This window comes from Garra rufa, chromosome 24, assembly GCF_049309525.1.
Source record: "Garra rufa chromosome 24, GarRuf1.0, whole genome shotgun sequence".
NCBI classification, from domain to species: domain Eukaryota; kingdom Metazoa; phylum Chordata; class Actinopteri; order Cypriniformes; family Cyprinidae; genus Garra; species Garra rufa.
The window spans coordinates 38,910,303-38,933,392 of NC_133384.1; the positions used below are offsets into that span (position 1 = coordinate 38,910,303).

Consider the following 23,090-nt stretch of genomic DNA (forward strand, 5'->3'; position numbering starts at 1 on the left):
TGAAAATAAAATAAAATAAAATAATAAAATAAAATAAAATAAAATAAAATAAAATAAAATAAAATAAAATAAAATAAAATAAAATAAAATAAAATAAAATAAAATAAAATAAAATAAAATAAAATAAAATAAAATAAAATAAAATAAAATAAAATAAAATAAAATAAAAAATATATTGTATTGTTTTTTTTTTAAATAATTAATATTTGAGTAATGTATTTGATTTGTCAGAAATTGCCACTGAACAAATCAGTGAATGAATCTTTTTTTGTGAACAGATTCAAACGACTCACTGGAATGAATCAAAATCCTATTGTGGCTTAGGACAAAAACTCTTTAAAGACTTCACTGCATTGCACCTGATTAGTGTAAGTAAACAGACTTTTTCTAACTAAATATGTTGTTTGTTCACAGGTAAGTCACTTCAGATAAAGCGTCTGCAAAATGCACAGATGTAAATGCAAACTGACAGATTTTGCACAAGAGCAGACGGATGATAATGTAATTCCAGGAGAGGAATGTGCTGCAGTATCTGTGTCCAAATATAGTGAGAGTTATAAATGCGGGAGATCTTTGGCATATCGGGGGATTTGATCAACAGACTCCAGATCTGCTCCAGTCTTATTCTAATCCTGGCCGATGCTCCGAATCCCCGCACAAACACACGCCGACTCACAATCCTCCATGAATGTCACGTCTGACGCCCTGAAGAAATCCCTCAACGTGCACAAACCAGATTAAATCTCATATTTGTCAGCGGAGTCCTCTAAAAATAAACTACACTAATTCACGCCGGAGCAGAAGCAAACTTAAGTATTTCTTTAGTGGCAAATACTTTACAATGAGGTCCCATTTGTTCACATTGACTATTAACAGGAAAAAAAAAATATCTTAGTTAATGTTAATTAAAGTTGTAAGTTTTTTCTTTTAAAATAAAAAATAAAGACTAATAGAGCCTGTTTTACATTTCAGTTTTTCAACTAAAACATTGTATGTGTTTCTTGCCATTGTTTGTAATTATTTATGTAATTTACTAGCAATTACTGAGTGAAAAGTGTTTGAAATATAATTAAAATAAAAAGATGCATCTGTTAATATTTTTTAATGAACCTGATAACATGAATCAAAATATACATTTTATATTTTGTATCTAATGAACAACATTCTGACGTTTTTAAACAGTTAATGTTAATTTCACCATTTCTACTGTAAAAAAAATTATTGGAGCATGCTTTACAAGAAAATACATTTTTTTTTTATTTAATGTTTAATTCAATGTGTTTCCTGACATTTTTAGCAATTATTTGGGAAATTTCCTAGCAATGACTGAGTGAAAACTGTTTCTACACCAATTTTCTTTTCAGTGAATTCAGTTATTCAAATCAAATTATGTATCTGTTAATATTATTTAATAATATGTTAATTTCACCATTTAATAATATACTGTAAAAATGATTTACAAGAAAATTCAATTAAATTTTTTTTTTGTTTATTTCAGTTTGTTTGTTGACATTTTAGTAATAATTAGTGAAATTAACTAGGAATTTCAGAGTTAAAATTGCTTCTACACCAATTTTTTTTTTCATTGAACATTGTTAAAATCAACATGAATAAAAATATAAATTTGATGTTTTGTATATAATGAATGAGGTTTAAAGGCATTTAAATGAGTCCATGCCTAAAAATTAACTATCCAAATAACTAATGTTAAAATTCACCACTTACTAATAAACTATAAAAAAAATATAATTTTTTTAAAATAAAAAATATAGATCATTGGAGCATGTTTTACAAGAAAATACAATTTCACTTTTTTAAGTTTTACTTTAAAATTATATGTTTAATCCAATGCATTTCTTTGACATTTTTAGTGCTTATTAGTGAAATTTACGAGCAGTTTCAGAGTTTAAATTATTTCTACATCTTTTTTTTCTCCAGTGTACATTATTCAAATTAAAAGATGTATCTGCTAATATTATTTAATAGACCTGATAACATAAATCAAAATATAAATTTGATATTTTGTATCTAATGAATGACATTTAGACATTTGAACACATTCAAATAACCAGATCAAAGTATTTAATATATAACATGCCTACAAATAAATAACTAATGTTAATTTCACCATTTACTAATATACTGTTAAAAAAATATTGTAATTGTCTTAAACAAACAATAAAGATAATTGGAGAATGTTTTACAAGAAAATACAATATCGTTTTTTTAGTTTTACTTTAAAATTAAATGTTTAGTTCAATGTTTTTCTTGACATTTTGAGTAATTATTTAAGAAATTTCCATTATTTCATTCATTATTAAGTTTAAAAGATATGTCTAATAAATCTAATGCTCACTAATGGAACCTCATTGTAAGTGATACAAATATTCCACAAATACAGCATTTGCAAAAATTGCTACATAAATTTGCAACATACTTCAAACTTACATGTAACTATATGAGTTCAAATGTGTGAATGTCCTTCATCAGATCAAGTGTGTCAATTATCTAGAAACATTTATTGACCTATTGTTACATCATGTCAAATCTTCTGATAGCATTTAAATCAAATTCCACATGATTTGATACTTTGTATCTAATGAATGACATTCAAACATTTGAACGCATTTAAATGACCGCGTCTGAGTATTCAACCCAACTACAACATGGCTAAAAATTAAATATTTAAAAAATTTTAAAGATAAAAAAATACTGATTATTGGATTTTTTACAAGATTTTTTTTACTTCATAATTTTATGTTTAAATTTAATGTTTTTCTTGACATTTTCAGTAATTATTTTACTAGCAGTTTCAGAGTTACAATTATTTATTTAAAAAAAATTCGAAATCAAAAGATGTATCTGTTAATATTATTTAATGAACCTGAGAATATGAATCAAAATATAAATTTGATATTTTGTATCTAATGAATGACATTTAGACATTTGAACACATTCAAATAACCAGATCAAAGTATTTAATCTATAACATGCCTACAAATAAATAACTAATGTTAATTTCACCATTTACTAATATACTGTTAAAAAAATATTGTAATTGTCTTAAACAAACAATAAAGATAATTGGAGAATGTTTTACAAGAAAATACAATATCGTTTTTTTAGTTTTACTTTAAAATTAAATGTTTAGTTCAATGTTTTTCTTGACATTTTGAGTAATTATTTAAGAAATTTCCATTATTTCATTCATTATTAAGTTTAAAAGATATGTCTAATAAATCTAATGCTCACTAATGGAACCTCATTGTAAGTGATACAAATATTCCACAAATACAGCATTTGCAAAAATTGCTACATAAATTTGCAACATACTTCAAACTTACATGTAACTATGAGTTCAAATGTGTGAATGTCCTTCATCAGATCAAGTGTGTCAATTATCTAGAAACATTTATTGATCTATTGTTTCATCATGTCAAATCTTCTGATAGCATTTAAATCAAATTCCACTTGATTTGATACTTTGTATCTAATGAATGACATTCAAACATTTGAACGCATTTAAATGACCGCGTCTGAGTATTCAACCCAACTACAACATGGCTAAAAATTAAATATTTAAAAAATTTTAAAGATAAAAAAATACTGATTATTGGATTTTTTACAAGATTTTTTTTACTTCATAATTTTATGTTTAAATTTAATGTTTTTCTTGACATTTTCAGTAATTATTTTACTAGCAGTTTCAGAGTTACAATTATTTATAAAAAAAAATTCGAAATCAAAACATGTATCTGTTAATATTATTTAATGAACCTGAGAATATGAATCAAAATATAAATTTGATATTTTGTATCTAATGAATGACATTTAGACATTTGAACACATTCAAATAACCAGATCAAAGTATTTAATCTATAACATGCCTACAAATAAATAACTAATGTTAATTTCACCATTTACTAATATACTGTTAAAAAATATTGTAATTGTCTTAAATAAACAATAAAGATAATTGGAGAATGTTTTACAAGAAAATACAATATCGTTTTTTAGTTTTACTTTAAAATTAAATGTTTAGTTCAATGTTTTTCTTGACATTTTGAGTAATTATTTAAGAAATTTCCATTATTTCATTCATTATTAAGTTTAAAAGATATGTCTAATAAAACTAATGCTCACTAATGGAACCTCATTGTAAGTGATACAAATATTCCACAAATACAGCATTTGCAAAAATTGCTACATAAATTTGCAACATACTTCAAACTTACATGTAACTATATGAGTTCAAATGTGTGAATGTCCTTCATCAGATCAAGTGTGTCAATTATCCAGAAACATTTATTGACCTATTGTTTCATCATGTCAAATCTTCTGATAGCATTTAAATCAAATTCCACATGATTTGATACTTTGTATCTAATGAATGACATTCAATACATTTAAATAAGCATCTAATCCAAGTGTCACGTGTGTGTGTGTGTGTGTGTGTGTGTGTGTGTGTGTGTGTGTGTGTGTGTGTGTGTGTGTGTGTGTGTGTGTGTGTGTAACACATGATGATGAATAACATGCGCTTAACAGACTCATGCAGAACTAAACAGAACAAAACTGAGATAAACATGGAGGGAAAGAAACCAAAAAGCGATGGATCGGGGCTGATATGCGGGTTGATGCACTAACACAGGCGCTGAGAAGTTTGCACCTGCATTCGTGCATTCGAGGGATCATTTCGTTCCAACGGAAGAAGATCCAGCTTTCCCTTTGCCCAGCAAAAGCAATGGGAAAACTGGACCCATAATGTAGTTTCTTAAGCTCTAAGGGAATTTTCATCATCAGCGATCAGATCAGATCAGATCCTCCCCTTCAAACCGCAGCAGCAAAGAGAATTATCATATTTCCAGCGTTCGCTGTGATGAATGATTGAAAAAGGCGAGTTTAGCAATGCCAGGATTTAGTTTGGTCTTAGCATCCATCATTAAAAGCACATAACGGCAGCAGCGGCGGCGGCTGTAGCGGTGGCAGCGGACGCGGGTCCGGGCCGGCTGGAGTTTGAAGGGAGGAAGGAAGGAAGTCACTGGGTTTGGAATCATGCATGGAATATCAAAAAGAGGCGTGGAAGAGAAAGCACTGCAACTAGTTTTCACAAAGTGGTTACTTACAGGTAGTAAGTGTAGGAGTGATAGGATCTTCTGCCGAGTGGGGTGGAAGGGCAAAAGCAGTGGTGGAAGGGGTGGAGGGGGAATGAAAATGGAAGGAAAGAAAAAGTAAAAATATTAATGTCTGAAAATATAGAAAAATGAACAAAACCTGATTATGGTGACACACGTGACCAGTTTCTTCAGTGATTGTGAGCTTGATTCTGTGTGTGTGTGTGTGTTATGCGTTATGTGGGCGGAGCTGTGGGCGGAGACTATTGTGTGGGTGTGGTAGTCACTAGTAATATCATTAACATCTCATTAAGGGCGTCCTCAGATTTCAGGTTAGTTTGTAGTTAATTTGATGCGAATGAAAATATACTGTGGGGTATTCAAATAACTCAAATTACTCTAATTGCTTATTTATTTATAAAACCAACATTTCAGCTATCAGACTTTCTTAAGATAAAAAAATATATAATTAATACTGATTACTTGCTTGCGATTATACTTTTTTTTAAAACAATTTGTGCACCTTAACATTTAGGTGGGCATTTACTTAATTACTTATTTTAAAAAAAATATTCATTTGGAATAATGCATTATTTTACATATAAATGACTTTGCAAACGATTTACACAAACATATTATGCTTGTGTTGAATGCAATGTTTAAATACTGTACAATTTTTTTAAATGAACAACCTCATATCATATCTACCTCGTATCTCATAATTGACTTTTTTGCCATAGTTTTGACTTTATCTCATAATTATGACTTTGTATATCATTTTGATTAATTTATCTCATAATTTTACTTCTATATCTCATAATTGACTTTTTGTGCCATAATTTTGACTTTTTATCTTGTAATTATGACTTACTACATCATAATTTAGATTTTTTTATCTCTCAATTTAATTTTTTATGGCATAAATTAAAAAAATGCATGCCATAATTTCAACTTTTGTATCTCATTATACTTTTATGCCATAATTACTCTTAATTTTTATCTCATAATTGAAATTTTTTATGCCATAATTAGAATTTATGCATCTCATAACTGACTTATGCAATAATTTGAACTTTTGTATCTCATAATTGACTTATGCCATTATTTTGACTTTATCTCATAATTAGTATTTTATCTCATAATCACAATTTACTATATCATATTTTTGATTATTTTTTATCTCATAATTTACATTTTTATGCCATAATTTGAACTTTTGTATCTCATAATTGACTTATGCCATAATTGACACTTTATCTCATAATTAGTACTTTATCTCATAATTACGACTTAGTATATCGTCATTTTAATTATTTTATCTCAAAATTAAAATTTTTATGCAATAAATTTGAATTTTTGTATTTCATAATTGACTTTGTGGCATAATTTTGTCTTTTTTCTCATAATTAGTACTTTATCTCACAATTATGACTTACTATATCATATTTTTGATTAATTTTATCTCATAATTTAAATTTATGCCATAATTTTGACTTTTTATCTCATAATTAATCTCATATTATTTTTATGCCATAATTTCAGCTTTTATATCTCATAATTGACTTATTAATGCCATGAATCATGACTTAGTATTTTGTTATTTTTATTTCCTTTGTAATTTTGAAAATGTTTTGGTTTACTGAAATTGCCTAGAAACACAATTTCAGGACAAAAATTTATGTTTTGTCAGCTAAATGATCTACGTCAAACACAACAGTATGTCTTTCTATACCTCATTCATAAAAGCGGAACATATCCCTGATTAAACTATTCCTACATATATAATGGCACTAAATTTAATGCAACAATTTTTGCAAGAAAACTAATTTACACAAATGCATTTAGATTTAGATTCATGCACTTTCTTATTTGAATGCAACATTTTTTAGAAGTTTATTTATGAGGCCCAATATGTCAAAAATGACGTTAGACGTCATTCATGAAACACAAGCAGAAGTAATTTTGTGCAAACCATTCTCACACGTTTAATCGAACGCAATCATTTATGCAAGAACAATTTACACTAATTCATTCAGCCTGTGCTTCATTAATGAGACTGCACTTCAATCCCTCACAGCTTCATTTTCATTCGCAACAAAGGTCTAGAACAGGGTGAAGAGAGACAGAGAGGACAGGACAGAGAGCGGTTAGAAACAAGCTGATTAGTGCTGAGTTTGGGCTCAGGATTTTAATTCTGCGACAAACACGAGCTGCAAAAGCAATTCTAGCGCTCTAAGTTTATTAGTTGTCCCTCTTAATAGTGAACTCAGTCCTGACTCAATTACTGATGTCCGTGGATATGGATCCCATCAAATTACTCTGAGATTTAACATGCGATGCCAAGGTCATTATGCTAAAAACGGGCCGGCGGACGCATACAAACGATCCGACGCAAATCGCCCGCTCAGCAAAAATGAAGGCATCCCTCTTCAAATGTTTGGCCATTTTGAGGCTCAACAGCAAAATCAATAGAGACAAATTCCCTTATTCTGAGAACGTAATGACTCTCATTAAAAACATATTTACTCGGCCCTGCCTTCAATTTACATCTGAAACCACTCGGAAACGCGCTCTGAATCTAAACCAGAACGTGAGTCGGGCTGTTTGCACGAGGGTTTTTACTCCAGCTGAGGACGGATCTAATGTAAACTCGCCCTGGGCATCTCTTTGAAAAAAAAAGAAAAAAAAAAAAAAAACGCCTTTCATCAAATTTTCTCTCTTATCTCGCCTTTCTTTTTTATTCTTTCTGCACAAGATAAGCTTGGAAAATATTTGTGCTTTTTCCCGTCGCCGGGTCATTAAAGCGCCGCCGTTTGTTTGAGAGCAGCGCGGGGAGAAAAAAATTAATATTTCATCAGGCGGCTTGTATTGGTGCCGCAAACCGTGTAATGGTGCTTATCAGAGCGATCAAATCAATTATTCTGTGTTCAGTTGACAAAAGGGGCCGTTTGAAAAGGGAACAGAATATCAGCAAAGATTCATTTGACTTTCATGTGTTCATGGGCACATTGGATGGTACCATGACATGGGAAGATTTCTGTACGGTACAGCAGCAATACAACAGCCCTCGGAAGCTGAAGTGAGCCATTTTAGCCCACGTTCAAATACTTTCTCGTATTTTAATGCTCAGAGTCACTGTAAGTGAATCACTGGGAATTTGAATCAACACTGTGACACTTGAAAATATTCAACCAATGACGTGAGTTTGGAGGCGGGGCTATCAGTTTGACTGACACACGATGGGAGTGCAGTGCTGCATACATTTTATGCATACAATTACATTTTATCTCATAATTATGTCACCGTTATGACTTTTTATCTCATTATTGTAACTTTTTCACCCAAGTATCGCTTAGTATGTCATAATTTTGACTTATCTCATATTTTTGACTTTTCATATTTTTTTATTTCAATTACTGCTTAGTATGTCAGAATTTTGACTGTTTATTATTATAGTCTATTATAGTCTATTATTATTTTCGACATCTACTTATTGTCTCATATTTACGACTTTGTCACCGTTATGACTTTATCTCATAATTGTAACTTTCTAACAAAGTATCGCTTAGTATTTTTGACTTTTCATATTTTTTATCTCAATTATTGCTTAGTATGCCATAATTTTGACTTATATTTTTGACTTTTCATATTTTTTATCTCAATTATTGCTTAGTATGCCATAATTTTGACTTATATTTTTGACTTTTCATATTTTTTTTATCTCAATTATTGCTTAGTATGTAAAAATTGACTTTTTGTCTCATATTTTCGAAATCATTTTATTGTCGTCACCATTATGACTTTTTATCTCATAATTGTAACTTTTTCACCCAAGTATCGCTTAGTGTGTCATAATTTTGACTTCTCATATCTTTCACTTTTCATATTTTTTATCTCAATTATTGCTTAGTATGCCAGAATTCTGACTTTTTGTCTCATATTTTTGACATTAATGTATTGTCTCATATTTATGACTTTGCCACCATTATGGCTTTTTAAGTCATTACATAATTTCAACTTTTTATATAATTTGTCACAATTTACTTCTATTTCATAATTCATACTTTTATGTCACCATTATGACTTTTTAATCTCATAATTGTAACTTTTTCACTCAAGTATTGCTTAGTATGCCATAATTATGACTTTTCATGACAGAATTTTTTATCTCATAATTATGACTGCCATCATTTTGAGTTATCTCATGACTTTTTAAAATTAAATTTTCATGTCATAATTTCGACTTATCTCATAATATTGACTTTTATGCTTAGTATGTCACATTTTAGACTTTTCATGTCAATTTCAACTTTGTATCTTATAATAATAGCTTTGTCACAATTATGACATTTTATCTCATAACTGATGCTTTTATGTTACAATTGCAACTTTTATCTTCAAAATGCGACTTTTTGTCATAACATCAGCTATTGCTTAGTGTGTCATATTTTTGACTTTTCACGGCATAACTATTACTTATTATGTCATACTGTAATCATGACTTTGTATGCAATAATTTATATTTTATCATCTCATAATATAGATTTTTCAGGTCAAATTTGAAATGAGTTTGGGGGCGGGGCTATCTGTCTGACTGACAGATGGTGGGAGTGCGTTGGGGCTTAAATGACACACTTCAGCTTTAAAGGAATTAAACACAATTTTATGTTAATCAGCAGATTCAAGTTAATGAGATCAGATTACGTATTGTTCAACAGAAGTGAAGCTCTTACCGTTTCTTCATGACCAGCACCACGCCGAGGAAGATGATGACGAAGAGCAGGATGCCAGCGATGACGCCAGCGATCTTAACCGTGTGATCCGTCTGTTTCTCAGGTTCAACGGCATCAGGCTTCCGGGTCGCGGCACCTGAAACAGGAAATTTGGACAATCGTGGATGAAATAAGAGTCACTGTGATTTCATCTTATGATGAAAATACAACATGAGGATAGACAGATCTTCTGTAAATACTGACAAAACATGACTAGCAGGAAATTAGAAATTATTACTAAGATTTAGATGATTGTGGGCGGTTTGTTAATAAAATAAGTTAGTATTAGCAGACGATTAATCAAGTTAGTTTATCGTCTTTTAAACCATAATTAGGACTTCCTACAGTATCTCAGCTTTTTTTCTCATAAGCAACATCTGAGACAAAATTGATACTTTAAAGAAACATAACTGAGAAGCAGCAACATCTGAGACGAAGTTGATACTTTAACAAAACATAACTGAGAAGCAGCAACATCTGAGCCATATCACTCTCTAAATGCACTGAAAGCAGCTTTAGTTGTGTCACGGAGAAGGAATAGCGAGCGTACGAGAGGTCAGGGAGAAACAGAGCGAACGCGTTTGCCTGTTTACTGTATAATGTGATGCATGTGGAGCGTGTGCCCGATGAAATATCAATTTCCAGCACTAAATGAGAAAAGGATGAAAAATAGTGCGGACGCGACGCTCATTTGAGCCGGGCCGCGGATCGGTTCCTCCTGCCAGCTACACTTTTTCAATCAAGGCCTGACAACATCCATCCTATGGGCTGCCGTTACCATGGTGACGGATGAGCAGGTTCCCACGTTTGGGTTCGAGTTTCTGTTTTGCCGCAGGTTATTCCCAACAAACAACAACAAACTAACTGCTTCCCAGCAGATACTCACACAACTACTGAAGACCATTTCTGCAGTGAGAACAAAATCATGGTTTGGTAAATCATAATTATGAGATATAATGTCAAAATTACAACATACTATCATGACATAAAATAGTATAAATATGAACCTTCTCACTTTCTCACAGACATAATTTATTTTCTTTTTGTCATAATTTCAGCTTTTTATATTATAATTATGACTTTTAAGTTTGACTTATGTTAATTTGTATATCATCTCATAATATTACTTTTTAATATAACTCTATAACTTTTTATCTCATAATTATGATATGTGTCAATTTTAGCTTTTTATAGCATAAAGATGTGTTTTTATATCATATGACTTCTTTGTTCATAAGTTCGATTTGTGTTTATTTGGATTTTATCTCATTATTGTTTATGCTATAATTTAAGTTTTATGTTAATTCCATCATAATTTTGACTTTTGGTCAGAATTTTAACTTCTCTCATAATTATGACTCATAATTTTAAGTTTTTTAATCTCATAATTGATTTTTTGGCCATAATTGACTTTTTACGTCATAATTTCCACTTTGAGTCATCATTTCAATTCCTTATCTCAAAATTATGACTTTTTTGCTCATACATTCGACTTGTCAATTTGGATATTATCCTATAATTGGTTTTATGCCATAATTGACTTTTTACGTCATAATTTTTAACTTTTTATCTCATAATATGACTTTTTGTCACAACTGACTCTCATAATTTTGATTTGCCTTAATTGTAACTTTTTAATTTGATCTCATAATTGATTTTTTCGGTCATAATTTACGTTTTATCTCATAATTTCCATTTCTTGTGTCATCATTTCAACTCCTTATCTCATAATTATGACCTTTTTTGCTCATACACTTGACTTGTGTCAGTTTGGATATTATCTCATAATTGGTTTTATGCCATAATTGACTTTTTACGTCATAATTTCCACTTTGAGTTATCATTTCAATTCCTTATCTCATAATTATGACTTTTTTGCTCATACATTCGACTTGTCAATTTGGATATTATCTCATAATTGTTTTTTATGCCATAATTGACTTTTTACATCATAATTTTAACTTTTTATCTCATAATTATGATTTTGTAGTTCATTTCAATTCCATTTCCATTTTTTCATGATTATTTTCATGCCATTATTGACGTTTAACGTAATAATTTCACATTATTAATCTGGTAATTATGACTTTCAGCTCGTAATTTAGATTTAGGCCCATTTTTAATTTTATCTCATAATTGATTTTTAGGCCATAATTTACTTTTTAGCTCATAATTTCCAATTTTGTGTCATCATTTCAGCTCTGTATCTCATAATTATCACATAATTATCATTATAGTCATAATTATGACTTTTTTGCTCATACATTTGACTTGTCAATTGAGATATTATCTCATAATTGGTTTTATGCCATAATTGGCTTTTTAACATCATAATTTCAGCTTTTTTGTGGTTCATAGGTCCGACTTAAGTCAAGTTTTATGTCATAGTTTCAAAATTTTAATCTTGTAATTATGACTTTCAGCTCATAATTTTGACTTTTTTTATCTCATAATTGCTTTCAGGCCATAATTTACTTTTTATCTCATAATTTCCATTTCTTTAGTCATCATTTCAACTCCCTCCATCATTTCATCTCAATTATTACTTGACTTTATACTTCATATTTTCAACTTTCCATGCCATAATTTCAAAATCTTTATCTCATAATTGTTACTTTTGAAACCATAATGACGACATTTTATCTCATAATCATGACTTCTCTCATAAGTTTCCATACAATCGACTTCGATATAAATGTTGTTGCATTATTATGCGGATTATCAAAAAAAACGCAGGAGTTCTGGACTAAAAATGAAAACAGAAATTGAGTACAATTATTAGCATAAGTGCATAAATCTCTCTAGGCTTTTGTTATTGTCATGACGCTCATTTGCATTCTAGAGTCTGAGTTTCTTCAGTCTGGATGGAGGCGAGAAAGAGAGTGTTTGAAGACGGGCCGCGGGCTGCAGCGAGGGGTCGAGGAGGAGGACGAACAGCATAAACAGCCTCGCTTCAGATGACCAGAGGTGAAACCATCACAGTCTCGCTCACAAACAAACATGCAAACACTTACAAAATACTGCACTGAATCCACGATCACCAAGTTGCACGACGATTCAGTAACGGACCGAAAAGGCAATGATCTGAAAATGTGTTTACGTAAGTTTTAACTAAAAAAAAAAACAAGTGTGCAAAACATCACTTTAGCATTAAACATCCACAATGAAACGACTGACGGATGAAATCCTGCATTTCACAGTGGCAGATGAGAGTCACCTGGGACTGTTCAACAAAACACGGTAAATATTGAAATGTAATTTTCTGACGGGATGCGGTTGTCATGAATTGCAAACGCCGCGGTCTTGGGTTTCGGGTTTGCCGGGGTCATATTGATTCCTTTGACGGACATCGGCGCTGAATAAAAAGCAGCTAATTTACTGACTCCTGCTCCGGCGTTTATTTTCCACAGTAAATGCGTGCATTCAGCGTACAGACCCAGCTAATAGAAAGTGACCTTCTACAGGAAGCAAACAGCAGGGATCAAATGAAGCTCATCAGACGGACGCTAACCCTGAAAATCCTCAATTACCTTTTCAACCTGCATCCATTCAGGACTAAAACGAATCAACAAACGCTGCTTTACACAACAGTCACAGGTTACACTAACACACATGGAAGGAATATTGAAATATAGCATATAGCACAACATAAAAAAAATGAAAAAGTTACACAGACATGAAAACATTAAAAAACATAAAACCCAGCACACATTTCACCCTAAAGATGAACATAAAAATATATATTGAACAAAAAAACATTATGAATAATAATCACAATATTAGTTTTTCTTTTTTTTTGGTACTTATGAGTTTTATTATTATTTATTTATTTATTTATTTATATTTCTTCATGTAAAACATAATACAAAATATTAACTATAGAAAAAAAAAAAAGCTAAATAATTAAAATAAAAAATAAAAATATTCAAGGCCACAAACTACCAATAGAAATAGTCAAATCTCATTGTAAACTGACTATTTTATCAGTTAATTTGTAACCCTTTTGTTATGACTATTATCTCATAATTATGACCTTTTCTCAATTATGACTTTCTAATCACATTATTTTAACCCTTTTATGTTTATGACAATTGTTATCTCATATTGTGGCCTTTTCTCAATTATGACTCTTTATCTCATCATTTTGAACCCTTTTGTTATATTTATGGCTAATATCTCATAATTTTGACATTTTAATAACATAATTTTTTTCTTATAATTAGCTCATAATAATAATATTTTTATTTTATTTTTATTGTTACTTATAAGTTTTGAATTATGTTTATTTATTTGTTTATTTTTGGTCAATTTCTCAATAATTCTCATTACAAAGTCTTCATGTAAAATGTAATAAAAAATTATTAAATACAGAAAAAAATGCTACATAATTATAAAAATCATTTTTATCTCAAAATTACCACTTCTTATCTCAGTTTCTAACATTTTCTGATGTTTAGGACTATTATCTCATAATTATGGCTTTTTATCTCATAATTTTAAACCCTTTTGTTATTTTTTTTGACTATTATCTCATAGTTATGACTTTTATCTCATAATTACGACTTCTTATTTCCGTTTTTAAGCTTTTCTTATGTTTATGACTATTATTTCATATTTATGACTTTTTATCCAATAATTATGGCTTTTTATCTCATAATTTTGAACCCTTTTGTTATATTTATGACTATTATCTCATTGTTATGGCTTTTATCTCATAATTACGACTTCTTATCTCATATTTTGGCCTTTTCTCAATTATGACTTTTTCTCCTCATAATTATCTCATAATAATAATAATAATAATAATAATTTTATTTATTTTATTGTTACTTTTATTTATTTATTTTTTTTATTTTTATTGATTTATTTATTTTTGGTCAATTTCTCAATAATTCTTATCACAAAATCTTCATGTAAAATATAATAAAAAATAATAAATATAAAAAAAAAATTAAAAATGCTAAAAAATAATTTAAATAAAATTATAAAATAATAAATATATATATTTTTTTTTTGTAGTGAAATGTGATCTGGACATGTACACATACACACAGTGGGGTGAACGGTGGAAGTTCTGACCTGTTAGTTGGCTGTCGCCGGCAGCGGGTGCGATACGCACATACGGCGTGGTGAGCTGAGTCACAATAATGGCAGCTAGAACAAGAGAAGAGATCCAGCCCAACATGCACAGAGAGAGAGAGAGAGAGAGAGAGAGACAGACACGCTGAGGCATCGTTACATCTGTAGGGTTATTAATGCAGAGCAGAGAGACAGACAGACGCTCGTGAGCCACCCACACAGACAGCACTTCACTACACAAACGACTTCTCTCTAATATTTACAAATGTTTGTTTTTATTTTTTTTACTTAAAAAAAATGCTCATAATTATACCTCACTATGTTAATTTTGACCTTTTCTCACATGTATGGCTTTTATCTCATAATTATGGCTTTTTTTTATCTCATAATTTTTAACCATTCTGTTTTTTTACATAGACTATTATCTCACAATTGTGGTTTTATCTCATGATGTTGAACCCTTTTGTTATATTTATGAACATTATCTCATATTTATGGCTTTTATCTCATAATTACGACATTCTTAATTATGACTTTTTATCTTATAATTTTGAACCCTTTTGTTATATTTATGACTATTATCTCATAATTTCAACTTTTTAATCTCATAATTTTGAACTCTTTTCTTATATTTACGACTATTATCTCATAATTATGACCTTTTCTCATAATTTTGAACCCTTTTCTTATATTTACGACTATTATCTCATAATTATGACTTTTTATCTCATAATTTTGAACCCTTCTGTTATATTTACGACTATTATCTCATAATTATGGCTTTTATCTCATAATTACGACTTTTATCTCAATTTTTAACCTTTTTTTTTTTAAAGTCAATGCCAGAATATAAACTTATAAAAAGAATATTATATATTATATTATATAAAAATTATAAATATATTTAATTCAACTACCAATAGAAATAGTCAAATCTCATTGTAAACTGACTATTTCATCAGCTAATTTTGAACCCTTTTGTTATATTTATGACTATTATCTCATAGTTATGGCTTTTTATCTCATAATTGTAAACCCTTTTGTTATATTTATGACTATTATCTCATAGTTATGGCTTTTATCTCATAATTACGACTTTTATCTCAATTTTTAACCTTTTTTTTTTGAAAAGTCAATGCCAGAATATAAACTTATAAAAATATTATTATATATTATATTATATAAAAATTATAAATATATTTAATTCAACTACCAATAGAAATAGTCAAATCTCATTGTAAACTGACTATTCATCAGCTAATTTTGAAGCCTTTTGTTATATTTATGACTATTATCTCATAGTTATGGCTTTTTATCTCATAATTTTAAACCCTTTTGTTATATTTATGACTATTATCTCATAGTTATGGCTTTTATCTCATAATTACAACTTTTTATCTCAATTTTGAACCTTTTCTTATGATTATGACTATTATCTCATAATTCTGACTTTTTATCTCATAATTTGGCTTTTTCTCGATTATGACTTTTTATCTCATCATTTTGAACTCTTTTGTTATATTTATTATTATTCTCATAATTATGATTTTTATCTTATAATTATAACCATTTTCTTATTATTAATGACTTTGATCTAATAATTACAACATTACATCTCGAAATTTGTCATTTCCTCAGTTTTGACTTATCTCATAATAATTTTTTTTTGAAAAGTCAATGCCAGAATATAAACTTGGAAAAAATTATAAACATATTTCATACAAGACCCCAAACTACCAATAGAAACAGTCAAATCTCATTGCAAACTATTTCATCCATTTTTGTTTGTACTTTTTTTTGTTATCTTACAGTAGCAACACACTAATGCAAATCTCCAATGAGTGCTGCCTATGTAGTGATCCAGATCATGACCTTTGAGGTTGTATTTTAGTTTCATACAGCGGCGGCTCACGAGGGCTTTGGAAAAGAGCTTGAGAAAGACAGAAAGATTTTATTCACATGCACAGTGAGTAATAACAGCTGGACACTGAAGGTCAGTGAATTACTGCATGTACATTTTTGACATGTATGTGGAAAACATTCATAGTCTATAAAGTGTTTAAAACCTGTCTGTATGTGTTATGATCTACAGGTATAGAGCGCAACTGCTGCAACAGCTCATGCAAAACCAATTTTGGTCAATGCATTTTCAATTTGGACAAACAATAGAGAATGTTTTGCATCAGATGGGTTTGATGTTCACGACTGTCTTCAAAACTAAAGCCACCATCTCTCATTTGCATCGAACAGGCTTGACACCATTAGAGACGTGGCATGTAGACAGGAAAATAGATTATGTACCATCTGTGCTCAATTAAATCGCAAACAGCGGCGAGAAAAGGCCCACGCTTCGCTAAATGCTGCCCGAAGTCTTCTAACGGTCCACCAGAGGTCAAAAAACACAAAAACACCGGCGCCGAACGAGAAGCCATCGAGTGATTCTCCATCTGTCGCGATGTGAGACGATTCCCCTCAGAGCCGTCAAACTCTGCCTCCAAACGCTCACTTCTGCAATTTAACCTCACATTTTGTGATTGTGGTTTTATCGAGACAAAATGACATTGTGTTTGGTTCACTCTGATTAAACTACTGTCCATTTTTTAGATAATCAAAGAGTCAAGGACTTTTATTCGACACACCTACGAATGATTGAGGGGTGATTTATTTTTTTGCATTAAGAAAATTACACCTGTTTTTAAGTAATGTTTTTTTTTTATTGCAAAATGTAATTTATTTTTTTATATATATATTTTTTATTTTACATAAAGACAATTACACTTATTTAAAAAAAAAACAAGGACGAATAGTAATAAAAAAAAAAAAAAATTAATAACAGCATTTGTTTCTTACTTTTGAAGACATTGCTAAATAGCATTTAAATAAGCATAAATTAAAGTTATTATTTATTTTTGTCAAAAACATTATTTTTGTATTTCCATAAAATAAATTTGAGGAAAAAACAATATATTTATGCAAAATGTAATTTCTATTTTATATTCCTTTTTTCATTTTGCATTATGAAAATTACACCTATTTTTAAATGCATGTAATGATTTTTTTGCATTGTGTTTTAATGACAGTTAAACACATTTTACATTATATTACACTACTGTAAATCTGTTTTACTTTAAAAGCTTTTCACATTAATTCTTTTTAGTATTTTTTTTAAATAGCATGTTTATTTATTTTTTTTAAATAAGCATACATTAAAGTAATTAAATAGTACAATGATATATATAAATTAAATACTAATTAGAAAAATGATGGTATTTAAGGAAAATGCTAAATATTTATGCAAATGTAATTTATTTTTTATTTTGCATTAAGGAAATTACACCTATTTTTAAAAGCAGGAAGAATAGTAATAAAAATAGTAATTAGTTTTTTTTACACTGAGTTTTTCATGACAATTATAAGCAAATGTTTCCTTTATATATATTTATATTTTCCTATATATTATTATATTATAGTAATTATGTTTTTCCTTTGCAGTTGATTCTTACTGTATTTTTTAAGACATTGCTAAATAGCATTTAAATAAGCATACATTAAAGTTATTTAAAGTAACGTTTGTTTGTTTTTTTTCCTCAAAAACATTTGTTATTTTTTGCATTTCCATAAAATCAATTTGAGGAAAAAACTAAATATTTATGCAAAATATAATTTATTTTTTACTATTTATTTTTTATTTTGCATTAAGTAAATTACACTAGTTTAATTTTATTACAATAGTAATAAAATAGTTTTTCATGACAATTATAAGCACATTTTACCTTTTTATCTTTTCTTTTGCAGTTGATTCTTATTTTTTAAGACATTGCTAAATAGTCTAAATAAATTAAGGTTATTAAATTTTGTTTTCTTAAAAATATTTATTTTTGCATTTCCATAAAATACATTTGAGGAAAAAAACAATATATTTATGCAAAATGTAATTTTTTTTTATTATTTATTTTTCATTTTGCATTTAGAAAATTACACCTATTTTTAAAAGCATGAAGAATAGTAATAAAATATGTTTTTTTTTGCATTGAGTTTTCATGACAATTAAACACATTTTACATTATATTACACTATTGTAATTCTATTTTACTTTTAAAGCTAAAATAGCATGTTTTTATTTAATAAAAAACATTATTTTAAAATTATGGTATTGGAGGAAAACGCTAAATTTAATATATTTTCTTTTTTTTCATCATCAAAATCATCATTTTTTTTTCAATACGCAATATTTCACTTTAAAAAACAATATATATTAATTTTATATTTATATATATATATATATATATATATATATATATATATATATATATTATTTTTTTTTTTTTTTTTTTTTGGATTTTTTTTTTTGGAGAGTGAAATATTGCTTATTGAAATAAAAATACTTACAAAATGATAAAGGTGCATGACTACAAACTTATTACAAATGACAATAATAAAATAAAAATTTGATTTATAGCTATCGATTGTGTATATAGTAACAATATATACTATATAATTAGTATATAAATAAATTTATAAGTAGTTTAAGAGTGTAGGGAAGAGTAAAAACAGTTTTTTGTTGTGATTTGTGGTTTCAGTTCTCTGATTGGTGGAGAGCTCTATACAGAATTATGGGTAATGTAGTTTTTCACCAGGAACTCTGTTGCTAAATGCAATGATCTAAAAAATACCACTGATTAACAACCAGAGTAGGTCTGCATTTGCAATTTAGCATTAAAAAAAATTCACATTTAGAGAAAATAAAGGATTTTGACTTCCAGACTGTTGCGCTCTATATCTGCTGAGATTTTAACATCTTGATCTGATCAGATGTGCCTGAACTAAAGCTAATTTACTCACTACTGTCTGAAATGTTGTCTGTTTATCATAATGCATTGTGTTTGCTACAGTACACAGGTGTGTTAGTGATCAGTGTGCAGTGAGTTCTCCATCAGGAACACAGCCGCAGTCATCTGTGCAGAACATGCTGGAATCATTGGCAGCGCTGTTCAGCTTTAGGGAACATGTTTCAATCAGTGCACTCCATTACTCTCACACAGACCCACCTTTAGTGGCCACCCGAACACAATCGATCTTAGTTTCCTGCAAGAGACCGAGAAAGAGAGAGACAGAGAGAAAGAGAGGTAAAAGGGGAAAGCATTAGTTTTGTGTCACATGAGATGCAAACATCATGAGCTCCAGTAATGGAAACACACAAACACAACAAACTCTCATTTGAGGGAAAAAGCTGCAGATTTGAGAGCAGAATGCATGTTTGCAATTTCTTTGTGAAATAGCTTTTCTGTGAGATTCAGGGATATTACTGTTAACTAGTACTAAAATTATTTTAAAATTAAAAGAAAATTCCCCAAAAATAAAAAAGTAAATTTTTTTTAAAATAATTAAAGGAATATTAAATATTTTTTTCATGTACTGAAATAACTAAAACTTATTTACTTAAAATTAATAAGAATATAAAGACAATAAAAACAGCTAATAAAAACCATAAAATCACATACAAATTGTTAAAATTAAAAACAAATTAAATTGAAAAAAGAAAATAAATACAAAAACTTATTCAAAATATTAACAAAAAAATATTTTTGGTTTCTTTGTGAAATACCTCTTCTGTGTAATTCAGGGTTATTACTGTTAACTAGTACTAAAATATATATATATTTTTTAAGTAAATAAAAATGAAAAATAACTGAAAGGAAAAAATAATAAAAGGATTTTTTTATATTTATGAAATTAATTATATAACTTTCTTCATGTGCTAAAATAACTAAAACTGAAATATTATATATATATATATATATATATATATATATATATATATACATATATATATATATATATATATATATATGAAAAACAGCTAATAAAAAAACATAAAATCACACAGAATTACTAAATTTAAAAAAGAAAAATTAAATTGAAAAAGAAAAATTAACACAAAAATAAAAACATTCAAAATATTAAATCTCAGTGAAAAATCTATTTACTTTAAAAACAGAATTTCATGAGAAAATTGAATTAATGAATTAAAAGGAAATATAAAATAAATGATATAATTGCTAACATAATGCTAAAATAACTAAAGCTGAAATAAAATGAATAAAACCGAAATAAAATAAAACCTAAATAAAATAAATAAGAATATATATACACATTAAAAACACCTAATAAAAAAAGAAAAAATGATAAAATCACAAAAAAATACTAAATTAAAAAAAAATGTAAATTAAGTAGAAAAAAAGAAAAATAACACAAAAAAATAGTTTTTTAGTTTACTACTAGTTAACTAAAAGGAAATATATAAATATATATATTTTTTTTTCATGTACTAAAATAACAAAAACTAAAATAAAAAAAATAAGAATATATATAAATATACACATTAAAAACAGCTACTAAAAATTACACAAAATTACATTTAAAAAATAAAAAGAATCTTACTCAAAATATTAAATCTCAATGACTAAAAATAACACCAGTCAGATTTGTGCTTAACACAACCAAACAAATCAACTTGATTGAAGATATATTCTCTGAAAACAAGGCTGATTATCTCATGCAATTCCGCTGCTCAAGTAATTTTTTTTAAAGCAGTTTATATGCATCCAGACAAATGCTACTGATTGAGGAAATGAGAAAAGGCCTCCAGACAGCACTGAATCTCAGCAGCAGACGCTTCATGAGCCATTTCTGCTCCACAGAAACACGAATCTGCTGCTTAGTTTGAGCGTAAAATGCTGGAGATGGAAACACTGTGTGGTCTCAGTTCCATCAGACTCCTGCGACGCCGGCGGGACATTTTACAGGAAATGAGATGCCGAACGCCAGACCGTACTGCTGTAAATTCAGACTTTCACCAAACGGGAGCATTAAACAAGTTTCCAGCGAAAGAGAGAGAGATTTACTGCTTGGGTTGCAATCGTGTCTTACAAAGATGGAAACATGAGGTTTGAATTTAAATTGCTGTTTTATGAATTTTTTGTCTTTTATTTTTATTTAGTGAACTGACATACTAAAATAACTAAAACAAACAAACAAAAAATAATAATAATTTACATAAATCAGTAACTTCGGCAACAAAAATGACACAAACACACGAGAAAATGACTAAAAACTTAAAATTAAAAATAAAAAAACAAATGAAAATATTAGTGTTTTTAAATTAGTTGTAAATGTTTATGACTAAATGTTTACTGGTATAAAAATAATTATAATTATTATTTCATATAAATCACTATAATATAAATATAAATAATTGTTTAAGTGATGTGTGTTTTTTATTTTCTAATTCTATTCTAAAAACTAAATTTTAAATAAATAATATATTTTTTTTCATGTACTGAAATAACGAAAACTTAAATAAAATTAATATAGAATATAGACATTAAAAACAGCTAATTTAAATAAAAAATAAATTTAAATTGAAAAAATAAAATAAATACAATAAATACAATAAATTTAAATATTTATTATATTTTAACATATTCTTTCTACTAATATGACATTCCTTAAAACAAGATCAATTTAAATTAAAACCAGAATTTCGCAAGAAAATGAGAATTGTTTTTCAGATAATAGTTCTTCAGTTTAGGTTATATATATATATATATATATATATATATATATATTTTTTTTTTTTTTTTTTTCTGATAATTGTTCAATAGTTCAATAGTTTTAAATGTAAGTTAGCACAAAAAAAATTATAGTTATTTAGTTTACGTTTTTTTAGTTTCTTTGTGAAATAGCTTTTTGGTGTAATTCAGGGTTATTATTGTTAACTAGTACTAAAATAAAAAAAAAACTTTTAAAAAAATAATTAAAAATATTAACTAAAAGGAAATATAAAATATTTTTTTTCATGTACTAAAATAACTAAAACTAAATAACTAAATAAAATTAATAAGAATATAGACATTAAAAAATAGCTAATAATCATAAAATCACAAAATCTTGCCCTTATTCTCTAATAATTTACTTACTGCTTGTTTTCTTGTTTTCAAACAAAAAAAACCAACTAACACTACCTTCTCTCTGTTCGTGTTGTATTCTATTTATTTTTAGGCCTCTAACACTAGTTTGCTTTTTCTTTTCTTTTTTCTCATATAATTAAAAAAACTTGATATGTGTA

At 28.1% G+C, this 23,090-nt stretch overlaps 1 protein-coding gene across 1 annotated transcript in view; it reads right to left on the bottom strand.

Annotated features, from left to right (window-relative positions):
- LOC141300392 (receptor-type tyrosine-protein phosphatase mu-like) overlaps positions 1–23,090 on the bottom strand; it is a 166,968-nt gene that overhangs the window by 135,775 nt on the left and 8,103 nt on the right. Inside the window, exons 3-4 of the mRNA XM_073830663.1 lie at positions 20,011–20,047; positions 9,845–9,980 (exon numbers count right to left, since the gene is read on the bottom strand). Of these exons, the coding sequence (XP_073686764.1) occupies positions 9,845–9,980; positions 20,011–20,047 (173 nt within the window). The remainder of the gene's footprint in view (positions 1–9,844; positions 9,981–20,010; positions 20,048–23,090) is intronic.